The sequence below is a fragment of the Bombus vancouverensis genome, chromosome 1 (assembly GCF_051014615.1).
Source record: "Bombus vancouverensis nearcticus chromosome 1, iyBomVanc1_principal, whole genome shotgun sequence".
Lineage (NCBI taxonomy): Eukaryota > Metazoa > Arthropoda > Insecta > Hymenoptera > Apidae > Bombus > Bombus vancouverensis.
The window spans coordinates 22,221,104-22,234,349 of NC_134911.1; the positions used below are offsets into that span (position 1 = coordinate 22,221,104).

The 13,246-nt window shown below is 33.6% G+C and overlaps 1 protein-coding gene and 1 long non-coding RNA gene across 4 annotated transcripts in view; one reads left to right on the top strand and one right to left on the bottom strand.

Moving 5' to 3' along the window:
- Positions 1-393: 393 nt before the first annotated feature.
- LOC117159387 (proton-coupled amino acid transporter 2) overlaps positions 394-13,246 on the bottom strand; it is a 52,627-nt gene continuing 39,774 nt past the window's right edge. The window contains exons 4-11 of one of the 3 annotated variants that reach the window (XM_033339162.2): positions 10,587-10,737; positions 9,169-9,296; positions 8,800-8,884; positions 7,633-7,905; positions 6,348-6,526; positions 5,806-5,838; positions 5,333-5,505; positions 394-4,561 (exon numbers count right to left, since the gene is read on the bottom strand). In XM_033339162.2, the coding sequence (XP_033195053.1) occupies positions 4,320-4,561; positions 5,333-5,505; positions 5,806-5,838; positions 6,348-6,526; positions 7,633-7,905; positions 8,800-8,884; positions 9,169-9,296; positions 10,587-10,737 (1,264 nt within the window). In that variant the 3' untranslated portion in view covers positions 394-4,319. The remainder of the gene's footprint in view (positions 4,562-5,332; positions 5,506-5,805; positions 5,839-6,347; positions 6,527-7,632; positions 7,906-8,799; positions 8,885-9,168; positions 9,297-10,586; positions 10,738-13,246) is intronic. The other 2 variants (XM_033339163.2, XM_076622708.1) reach the window with 2 other exon arrangements.
- On the top strand, positions 9,290-9,918 carry LOC143303350 (uncharacterized). The gene is made up of 2 exons (XR_013059540.1): positions 9,290-9,700; positions 9,827-9,918. It is a non-coding gene; the product is annotated as an uncharacterized LOC143303350 (long non-coding RNA).

Sequence of the window (13,246 nt, forward strand, 5' to 3'; positions counted from 1 at the left end):
CAAAATGTCCTCTGATATATAAAGCACAAGATACAAGGGAATACTCATGAATAATCGATATTCAGTAGAAATAGTCGATATTCCAAGGCTGGAGCCAAATTTAAAGTAGAATGTTACTCGCAAACTTTTGTTTTTCTTCTCAAAAAATAATTCAAAAATCAATCTTCAACGATCGTCTGAAAAACAAAAAGGAGATTCACGCGACCGATCGATATTTCTTAGAAATAATCAATACTCGAAAACTTGAACCACGTTTCTTGCAACAGATAATTCGACGATTCGAATAACTCGAAAATTTAAGTTGTTTTTCAAAGAATCAGTAAAAATATACCTCTGATGATTATTTAAATAATAACGAAAAAGATCCACGGAGGCCAATCGACATTCGGTAAATCAATTTCGAACGACTTTATTTGTCAACGATTCGTTAATCGACCAACACAGTGGTACATGAACAGACAACACGTTTTGTCTCGCACGTTTATTAACTCTCATTCATCAGCCTCCCTTCAAAGAAAAGTTAATCACTTTACACCTCTAACATCTTAGAAAAAGAAAAAAAGAAAAGGAAAAAAACAGGACACGTAACAAAAGTATCTGTACGTATAAACTATTCCTGAGAAAGAATTTGTACTCCGAGGCAGGGCAATACATATCGCTCTCGCTGCGCCGTTCGATGACTTTGAATCGCCTTAAAAATGGTTAACCCATTCACTGCCAACTAAGAGATATCTCGTGGTAAGCGTATGTACCAAGATTGCCAACTATCAGTTATCTCGTAGGGTATTTTTTTGTTTGTAAATTACTATAAACGCCGTTTTATTACCGTATCTGCAATTGAATATTACTAGATTTTGTGAAATTTCATGTTTTCTTTAAAAGAAAATCTTGGCGTCTAGGGCAAGACGCTTTAAATTTGCCTGGCAGCGAATAAGCTAATACTATTACGCTACAATGCGTCCTAAGGAAAAATTCTGGACAAATCCATCGTCAGACATCAGACGCAAGTTACTGTAAAAATTATTGATCAATAAATTGCTGCAAAATATTATTTTTAACGATGATACTCGGTATGTTTAATTTTTTCACAAGGAACACTACTATCTTTCACTTTTCTACTGATATCTCATTAGTATCTCACTAATATCTCGCTATCTCTAAATGCGATAAGACGAATAGAAAAGTGAATTTTTTGTATTTAGTTATTTGTTTTTTGAAGAGTACCGCGTTCTTAATTAATTCAACTGGTTTCTCCCTACTCATTGGCAAGTTGTGCAAAATGAAATGGAACTGTGTTAGTAAGCTTGCTTTCTCGAGGCTCGTGTACTAGAAAAATCGTTCTGTATATTTCTGAAAACACAGGTATCGAAGTTTTATACTGTTTCGACTTGATTTTCCGCATACTTTTTTTTCATTATTCTTCTCTTATCTTTGTTTAATTTATCATGTTTTGTTTTTTGTATCTATATACCTATACACATATAAAAAGGTATTAAAGTAAAGTTTGTCGATCGATGACACTGTACAACAACAACAACATTGTCGAACAATGTACAATTTCTCATTGTTTCCTTTACCATTCTCCTTTATAATTATCGATCATACCGCGATATGCGAATAAATAAAATATACATTGAGTCGACGTTACCATTATTACAAATGAAGACCACTGTATAAAAACATGGTAAGCTCATATTTGTACATTTTTTATTTTAATGCGAGGGAGAATACGTCAATGTGGTAGCTGAAGAAAAGAAAAATCTGTTAGGTCGAAAGATATAATAACGATATTAATAAGCGACAGCTACAAAGCTTTTCATAAGATATAGAATTTGTTTTTCCGTAAAAGAACAATGACGTAACTAACGTTACGATATATTCTATATTCTACGGGTCGTTATTTTTTAAATATTTAACAGCATAGTGTTATTCAAATAAGAAGAGTGTCGAATCTTAAATTATTGTTCCACGAAAAGTGGAAAACGTGGTTTATCATGTCTTTGCCTGGTGGTCTTCAAATACATTTGTTCGAAGAATCTCCAGTCGTCGCGAGAGAAAAGAAATTTACGCTTTATAACAACTATAGCACAAGAATTATCATCTTACAAACAATTTTTTTAACAATAATCATTTATGACAATCACAATGTGTAGAAATCGTAAAAAAATTTATCAGTGCCAAGACCATCGATAGCGTAGTACAAAATGACCAATATGACTCAGCGTGATGATGTTGATGATCTAAATATTTAATACAAATTTGTCTTCTCTGATTAAATCGTACAGTATATTTAAAAAATATATTCGTTTCGCTGTTTCGTATTTAAAACGTTGATCACTATATCACAGATTTGATACAGTTCCATCCACGTAACTATAATACAAAAAATCACAATCGATACGTTCGAACAAAATTCAATCGAACTTTTAACTCTTAACTTGTACTATTGGATTCGCAAGCGGCGATTTAATTCCATACAAAGTAAGAAAGAAATTTCGAGCATTTCACGTTGCATTTTCTACTCCATCGCAAAAACTAAGGAGTACAAAATAAAATTTACCTCCTATATTCCACATAACAGAAATCATCAATCGCTTTTATTGCGTGAAATGTAAATTCGAATAAAATAATTAATGACCTCTTGGTGTAACAAAATGACGAAAAATTGAAAATTAATGATACAGAAATTACCATGCATAATAACATTCAGTAGCGTATTATATATCAAATTCTTAGTCTTAAATACTTCGAAATTAAATGATCTAATAGAAATTATTACGTACGATCCAACGATACCAATTAAAAGTTGAAAGTCACGCAATATTCCGTCGGCGAGAAATTACATTTTCGAATAAAATCCACGCGATTGTCTTTTCATATTGCACGATCGTCGAGTATGATCATTGTCATTATAATATTATACACTTTTCAACGTCTATCGGCCAACACTCTGTTTTGTACGTCATTTTGATTGCTTTCCTTTCTTGTCGCATGAGTTATGTATACACACATATATATATATTACGCGAGTTCGCAGTAACAATCAGTTTTCACCTTTCTTTTTTTAAGGAAAATTCGTGTATCTACTCGAATAATCTATACATCTATCATATATATAAATCTACGGTTACGTCCTGTTCAGGACACGAACAACTAACACTGTTAATTATTCATAGGCGATGATATATTATAGACACGTATCGCGCGACATACAATTGATCACAAAAATATCCATATTTTATAAACAGTAAAGTTTAATTTAAAAAATTAATCTTTTTATCTATTTCTTTTCGTTATAATTCAATTATAGGTAATATGAGGACGGCATATACTCATGCGATGGCCATTAACTGATAAATTATGCGCAGATTTTTAAGATCGAAAAATTTCAACATCTTTCTTACATATATCCATGAAATATTTTCCCTCGTAATTTCAATCTATGAAATGAGATCCACTTTAAAATATTTATCATTCGTTAATCGTCAAAATTAAAATGGTAAGACTTTGCGAGTGTATTTGAAAGATGCTCCGTCTTTCGTACTAAGTTCTTAATATACAATATATTGCTATACGGTCTATTTTTGTTTTCGAATCACGAGGCCGTGTATTACTACTGTATGAGAAAATAAAAAATAGTTGTTGAAAAAAGATCTTGAATTATTTCTGTTTTCACCGATATGTCGTCTCAAGGTGGGTCGAACCACTTTCATGACCAACTGTATATCAATGTACAATTCGATCACAATTACCAATTTCTCAAAAACTTCTTCCCCCTTAAAATCAAGTAATTCTTGCAAAATTACCCCATGGAAAACTATTTTATTTGCCTGAAATCGTGCTGTACTCGATATTAGCACCATTCTAATATCGACAACAGTACGGCGAACGTAGAAATTGGTAATTGTAATCCCCTCAAGGGCACGAGATTTATTACCCTGTTCGTGGAACTAGAAAAATTCGCATTATCGATTTAGAGACGGATCACAGATAACGAAGTACCCTTTTCTGAATGCGGAACGCGAAAATTATGCTAAACGAAGGATTCGAACAATAGTGAATGTAACGCGCAAAGATTCGTATACGATTCGTTCGACAGAAATGTGGTAGGCTAATAAACAACATTAACATTAACATTAACAGTAATCTAAAAAATTAAAAAAGAAAAAGAAAGAAAGAAAAGACCGGCTCTGTCCAAATGAATAATCATTGCCTATATGATCGCGTAGATGTCATGATCCTGATAATACCGCGCGTGTATATATATACATACAAGTAAAAAGTATATTAACAACGATTTATACAACGAACTAGCCTAATTACGTGCTAAACGCCTTAATGATCGACGTGATGCTTTCGTATGTCCCGGTAACGAAACCGAGTAGACCGATTAGTACTATCAGGATATCTTTCGATATCGTAAACAAGCCCAGTGATGCGTTCTGCCAGCATACAACCATTTCGATGATTGGTGGAAATACGAGTGCCAAGGCGGTGCTGCTTACTGCACCGACCAATGATATGAACAGACCCAGTTGAGGTATCGCTTCAGCTAGGACAACTGTAATTAGATATAACAGGTGAAATTAGTATTAAATATATTTAACGTTAATCCTAGGACGTTTGAAGGAGAGTCAAAGAATGTCCGCAGAACTTCAAACGTTGGTAAACCTTTGAAATCCTTCAGCGTCCTAAGGTCAAATTAAATTATACATACAGATTTGATATTAAATTGGTATTTTCCTCGATTTTGTTAAATAGATTACGAATATTTACGTGAACTCATATTTTCATGACTACGGCCAAAGAAACCAGATCCAATCAGAAATTGTTTTAACTGTTAAGAATTATAATAAATACGTGTAGTTATATCGAGCGTATACCGAGGTTGAGCGAGAGTGTGAGTGAGAATAAATTAAATTCGGTTTGTAGCCGGCAGGCGAAAATTAATTACAACGAATAATCTACTTTTTACGTAAAGAAGTTTTGTAATTTTAAGAAAGATAACGTCAAATTGATATTTCAAATAAGAAATCTTCTTAAACGAGAACGTGATCGGGTCGGAGGACAAAAGGAGGTTAAGAAAAGGAAGGATGCTGTGAAAAAACTTTGTGATTCAGAGTGTTTAAAATATTTTTTTACAGCTGTGTTTATACGATTTAAAACGTTTAGAGTATTTATTATAATTTCAAATCGTTTAAGGGTTTAAAATAATCGAACATGAGAACCAAGGTTCGAACAAATTTTTCGTCCATAGCAGGGTTAACAATTTCGACTATTCTTACAGATGATAAATTGACGATAATGTTATATACTACATTATAGAACTTACATGTTAGGAAACACATCGAGGAACGGAAAACAGTCTCTGCGAAAACGGGCCACTTGAAAGGGCCAAAACGGTTGACGATCTTTGGCCAAATGATCGCAATGGGAACGTAAAATTGCAGTGCATACGTGAGTAATATACTCAACGAGATGGCAACCTGTATGCATTGAGGTAAGCTGCAAAACACAATAACGTCTTATGAGTATCCGAATTATTTCTCTTTGATTAATTGCTGTTAAATGCGAGAAACTTATTCAGCCGTTCGTCATCGTTATAATTATTCCAATTGTGTTAAATCTATCGCAACATGCAAATTTAGTCGTAAACGAAGAACGCAAAGAAACGTCTATGTGTATGGCTAATTGATTATTGCGTGTTGATGAAAAAAGGAACACGACGTCACAATATTATACAAATGGTCTAGTAGTTTGATAAAATAACACAACACTTCTAGGAAACCCATATAAGATAGAAACCTTAAATGCTCGCCGATGATTTTTCCATCCACCCTTTGTATGCAACAGAAAATTACGTTACAAACAGTTTTTTCTTAACTACGTGTTTTGTTTTTTTTTTTTTTTTTGTTTTTTCTGTCTCGCTACTTTTCTCTATCACTTTGCGTGATAGTATTGCGATTATTCTGAACGCAGCGTGATTTATCACCTGAACGCATAATAATTTTCTATAGAGTCGATATAACAGAATTCTGCTTTCGTACATGGTAAAACAAACATGTGCTAATCACTTGCCTGATCTGTTTTGACGTCGATATACTACTTCTATTCTATAGAACTCAATTAGCAAATCAATTCGTAAATATACGCATACGTGTAACAAGATATTGATAAAAATATATACGAGACAATTAATTTGCATCGATAAATAACGTTTGGCAATTATGTACAGAATATAATTTAGCGAGTGATTAACATAAAGTAAGATAAAAGGAATTTTTATCGACCAACTGATAATAATAAGAATTTGATGTTCACTTAAAAAAGTAAATTTGAATACTTACACCTCCTTTGATTGGAGATTTAACGTAACGGATCCGGCCACTGTGTCGCCGTATTTTAAATAAGATATAAAACCCATCGCGACGAACATGCCACCGACAATTACCATTCCAACGTTTAGGACTCCCAGTGGCTTACTGAAATTGCTCGGTTTCTTCATTTCGTTCTTCAGGGGTAACACCTAAAATACAGCGGGATATTCGTTAGAACAGAAAAAACATGTCTTTTTATCGACAATCGAATTATGACTAACAAGTCGAGTCTTAAAAAATTCTATCGTAATAAAATATCGAATTGTTTGGGAAATTCAACTCAAAGTTAAAGAAAATAATGTTTAATTGTCAAATTAATTTTGTTCATTTAATTTTTTTAATTTTTTATTTTTATTGAATAATCTGTGCACCGCTTCCTTCGTTATTATCTTTTCATTATTGCTACGTTACGTGGATTTGCAGAAACTAAGTTTTTGTAGTAATTTATCGTATTTCATTATTGAAACAGTTTTATAAAAATCAGAATAAGCTGGCAGATATCAGTGGATAAAAGACTATAACAATATATCATTCTCCTCTTTAACTTGTTATCGATTATCGGCATAAATGTCAGAAATTCTCTGCGCAGTTCAATAAATCTATTCACATCATTCCTACGTCTTCCGTTGCTTTTTTGTAGGCCAAAAGAAAAAAGGGAAATACAGTTATATATAGAGAGACTTATATAACCGTTCAACTCGTTATTCCTATTGTAAATTTAACGCTAACGCAATAGTAATATTACATACTAAAGTTCACAGAACTCTTTGCATTGTTTTTGTAATTTAGCATTCTTTAGTATTTAATATCCTACGTTACAAGACGCTTATGCTGCGAATAAAATAACAGCTTTACGATAGAATAACTAGAAAATAATAGCGGTGAGAAGCTTTTAATTTGGTTTGGCTATCGATATGTACAATATTTATGGCCAACAGTGTACATCCGGATATTCGATATCAACTGGTAAGCGATCTTTGGCTAACAATCTTTATTATATATTAAAACTATTTTCAGCGGAAGACAGAAATATCTTCGCTCTTTCGACCGAATTTCCAAAATAAACATCATATACATAGAAATAGAATCTTTAGGAAGTACTTCATCGAAAATGACAATCCCAAAATGAGTATCATAACGTCCCCTGATTTTGTTTCTTATTGCAACAAAACAACCAAGTGAACGAAGTGACTGGTCGCGAAAATAACGCGTTACATAAATACGAAGAAGCACGTGCAAACGCGGCATCGCTTACCAAAGTAATACCCTCGAAAGAATATATCACAGTGCCAAAGAACAGAGGCAGCTCGTGCCAATCCGCGATATACCGCCTCTCGTGGATCGGCGGCAAATCGTGGCACATTATGTACATAGTAGCCACATAGCCAGCTATGACCAGAAAATTCGCCAGTGACGAAATGGGCACCAGGTACTTCAGGTTCCTGATCCACGTGCTCAGCATTATCGGGATCAAGATCACAGCCATATGTTGATGAACGTCCATCTCGATTCCGTACACGTCCAACACCTATGAAAGAAAATCGTTTTAGTCATTTATTAGTATCTGTTTGTAGCATATTTTACTGTTTTTCAATCGTTAACTCTTTAAATAGCGTACGTTTAATAGCGTCAACGATTTGAAATCGCTTTTGTAAATTACATTTATATTATATTCCAATAATTATATTTATATTGGTAAAGTTTTACCAAACAGTTTGTAGGATAGGAAAATTTTTAACTGATGTTTTCTATTTTAATTCTTTGCTTCTATGAAATGTACGTGCAATGATACCAAATTTTTGTTGGTAGTTTACATGCGCGTAAGAGGTTATAGTACGGATCGTCGGTATGTAATAATAATATGAAAACTCGAGGATTCTCTCCTTTACAAATCCCTATCGAAAAACCTGAAGTTATTAAATTGGGAAAACACCATTGGTAATTGGTATCATCGTTGTTGATAAATGGCTTGACTCGAAAATGTTTGCTTGATCGAATAAAGATATAACTCCAAATATAATTCCTACGTTTCGTTTTTATATTGAAACGAGTGAGATAAGAATTTCCTAAAAGCTATAAATTTTATCGAACGAAGACTCTAATGAAATCTCGCCGATATAGGTCACTGATGGTTTATTCCACTTGAAATAAAAGAAGACAAGCTTCGTCTAATTTGCAGAAATGTTACATAGCAAAAACTCAGGGTAGCGAATGGAATGGAAATATATGAAAATACACGTAACGTTTAATTGCTGTTTTGCGCAGTATGAAAGATATTGTGCTCTGAACGATAATTACAGGAAATCGTGCGTGAGAAACGTTCACGACCAGAGTACTTGATATTGAAAGAGTTAATAGGAATTACGTATTACAAATGCGAATAAAAGATCAGAAAGGAAGAAATTAAAAATTGGTGGCTCACCTGCTTCATATTCTTCGCAATGAAAACGAAATAAACGCAGCAAAATCCAAGTTGCGTGATACATAAAAATACATTAACCATTTGTCTGGAACAAAGCGGATAGTAGTGTAAATCGTAAGAACAGATGAAAAAAAAAGAGAACGATAACGAAGCGTGCTATTAAAAAATGAAATTCGGAGAAACAGATGAAAGGTTTGAAATAAGACGTACAACTGATAATTAATAATTCTATTTTTTTCTCGCTCTCTAGTCGTATTTTTATAACGAATTTCCTACGAGGGACGCGAGATAAGAATGCGTGGTATGGCGTTAGAACGAACAGTCGATGGTGTCCCTATTTCATGGTCTTCTCATTATACATATACGTACCTCATAAACACAGAGTATTTTCGGAGTGCTAGAGGGCCGGTAGCGAAGCACAATTCCACGGTGCCAGCAAACCCAGTCGTGGCACTCGCATCGTTCACGCGACGCGTCACCTCTTCGTTACATTTAATCTGCAAACGCACGATAATGTCTACGTACAACGTCGAAGAAGAATTTTTCTCGCGATACTTTACTTCGTATTACCGCTAAAGGCGTAAAACTATTTACATTTCTTAAGAACGATTAGAAATAGAGTATAATATACAGGGTGTCCCGCAGCATCGAAGCACCGATTTTGCAGATAAAGACGATAAAAGGAAGTTCGCGTAAACAAGCGTCTATTTGACCTTGCTTTCTAGCTATTGCGAGTTTCTTTGTCGACAAACTCCATGTAACCGTATAGCTTCGCGAGAGATGTTTGGAACGACCTGCTCGCATTCGAACACGAAATCGGAGACGTTTTATCGTCGACTGTCTTGCTCTCTCCATCTATCCAGATATCGTTCGTTCGATGTTGAGTTGTGTTTGTAAATAGGTAAGTGAAATTAGTTCAAACACTTCCATCTTTCGATAGAGTTATTCCAATTTATTGAAACTCGTTGTAACCCGTAAACAAGGTCAAACAGGACATATGTTTGTCGGAATTTCTTTTTTGTTTTAGGCTGCAGAATCCATCGCCGATGCGGCTCTCCAATGCTGTAGGAAATACCGTTTGTAGAATACAACTAAAATACAGCGTATTACTAAGTAGAACCGCTGAGTGTTCGTTGAAATTATTCATCCTCTAAAAAAATACGATGATTATTATTCGCATACGATAGTAAAATTTCAATAGATTGCAATATCGCTTGGTTTGGCAAACGTTTAAGAGAACGGTGTAAACGTAGCAAAGAGATCAGTATACTATGTATCGTACGGTTTTCATACTTTGCTGGAATTTATGTAATTGAACGACTCGCAAAAACCATTTATCATGCTGTATTAAGAATATACGCAGATGACGAATAACGATCATTAGTTGTTTCAGAAATTGAATTTAACATCGATTGCTAAACCGGCTGAGCGTTTATGCATCGGAAAGTACAAAAAATCCACGCGATACAGGTATTGGGGTTAGGTTGAGGTTAGGTTCATTTAGTTGCCAACCCAATATATGCAAAATATCCTAAATATAATATCGCACTTATTACGATGCTTAGCGGGTAAAAAAAATCTCTCAGTAGGTTCTAATCGTGTTTGGAAAGATATAAATTTGCATAAACATCCGCAGTTTATTCGATCGTAAACGGTATACGAATATCGATGCTATTTTACAAGAAAGTAATAATGTTAATATTATTTTATAAAAAAAAATTAATAGATGGAATTATTGTAGTTATTTATTTAGGCAAACAATAGAGAAAATAGTGGGTTATACGTACAAGAATATGTTGAGCGTGAACACAAATAACCCCGAGGAACATAGTAAGCGGCGGAGCCAGCAGCAGTCCGGCATGCTTGAAAGCATCCCCTAACGCAAAGATACCGGAGCCGACGTTACCTTTGAACAGGTGCATCATTGTTTCTAAATACCTGTAATTATTCATTCGATATAAATAACATTCTGTATGAAAGCTATACAGATTCTCTATTCGAGCCGGAAATATTCCAAATACGTACTTGAACCTCTATAAACAAATATCATATGCGGTAATACACATAAAGCAATTATCTACCATACCTCTCGTTCGTATTTATTATTTCAAATTAGAATCTCTTTAAGAAATAGATTCTTGTCCTTTTCTTTTCTCGATTTTTACTTTGGTTTCGAACGTTGAGAAATCCTCTGTTGAAATATGAGAATCTTTTACAATTTGATCTGACGATACTTAAATTTACTTATCGGATACCATAAAAATATAAAAATATTATTTTCTTATTTTATGCATCTTACAGCCATACTATACGTCGGATCATCTTTTATTGAAACGATGATTAACGCGTTCTTTGCTGAGTATCGTTACTGAGTCATTGTCGGAGATTGTCAAATGAAGAGTTGGAAAATTTTCAGAGAGAAAGAGAGAATCAAGTTTCACGGTATAAGCATCGGATAAATTTCGTAGAAAGATTAATCGTTAACACGACGTACTATCGATAATGGAAATTCGATCAGCGGTGAACGCGTTAAAGAGCATGAACAAAGCTTGGTACAGTTGACTGAAAATTTCCTAAGCATTCCTGTGTCACGTCGCGCGAGCTAATTTGAAATCGCCGGCGAATGAACCGAGCCGACCGAGTTTCAAAACCTTCGCTCCGTGCTTGTCCGCTGTTTTATGCATCGTGCAAACACGTGCGTGGTTGATCCGTGGATATCGTTAATTAGTCAGCAAACAGGATGGTTATTCGAATAACTGGAATAAACAAAAATAAAGACCTACGTATGAAAATAAAGTGCGGTGACATTCCTTTTGATACGAGCGACTCAAATGCCTATAAATATCTGTTTCTGAAATTTGTTAATGCTTTGTACGTTGATTCATGGAATATTAAAAGACAATCTTACGCTTAAACAGCTGTCACAAGCCAATGATCTTGTTACGTCTCAATGATAATTTAATAATTTCATTGTAACCAAAGGTTTACAGATATCAACGTGTTAATTGGCAAATACATTTTCCGGTACTTTTTAATTTGAATTTTTTCATTTTACGTTGATTCGTGGAATATTAAAAGACAATCTTACGCTTAAAAAGCTGCCACAAGCCAATGATCTTGTTACGTCTCAATGATAATATAATAATTTCATTGTAACCAAAGGTTTACAGATATCAACGTGTTAATTGGCAAATACATTTTCCGGTACTTTTTAATTTGAATTTTTTCATTTTACGTTGATTCATGGAATATTAAAAGACAATCTTACGCTTAAAAAGCTGACACAGGCCAATGATCTTGTTACGTCTCAATGATAATATAATAATTTAATCGTAACCAAAGGTTTACAGATATCAACGTGTTAATTGGCAAATACATTTTCCGGTACTTTTTAATTTAAATTTTTTCATTTTACGTTGATTCGTGGAATATTAAAAGACAATCTTACGCTTAAAAAGCTGACACAGGCCAATGATCTTGTTACGTCTCAATGATAATTTAATAATTTCATTGTAACCAAAGGTTTGCAGATATCAACGTGTTAATTGGCAAATACATTTTCCGGTATTATTTAATTTGAAATTTTTCATTTTTTTTTTCTTTAAGGTACTGTACTTTAATTGTACTTTCACGCAATTTTAAAAGTAATTTCGTTGTATATTACATTCGTACGAATATTCGTATCAAATATATACATCGATATTATTTTAAAAGATGTTTGTTTCTTGGGAATCGCGATTAATGAAAAGACAAACTTTTCTTTTTTTTTTGCCAATTCCCATATAGGTTGTTAAACGTTATGCGAACTATAGCTAAAACGTATAAATATATTTATTTATATATTTAGATGTTTTCAACGTCTAGGTGGAAAAATACGACGAAAGGCGGAATATTTTGATAGCCTTCGTTCGCAGATGTTCTATCTCTAAAATTTCAACGAGACACTTCGATGAAACGCGTAATTATGCAATCGATTAGAATACTATTAATACATTACAACAACAGTGATTCCTCAAATGAGAAGTTAAATGTGGAAATTACGCGAACCAATGAGAGCTTATGCCAACGTATTTATTTCGAGATTCGGCTTCGGCTTTTGCGGTTTGTGGGGAAAGTACAGGCCTCAAGTTGCTCGTTAATCACTCTACCTGATGATATACGTATGGACATTTAATCGAATCAAGGTACTTCCTACCAAAACCTTGACCACCATCGATGAAATAGTATTAGATAAAATGCGATAGAAAACGATAGAGAACAATAGCAAACTCTGTATCAATACCAAAATTCATGTAAACTTCTATTTCTTTTTCATGTTCACATATTACTACGACTTTCTTTATAAACTAACGCTTCTAAGTTTCTTTTTTTTAATTTAATTTCTTTTATCTTTTGATAAAAAATTTATTTCATGAATTTAACAGATTATTAAGCGCAGATTGTGTGT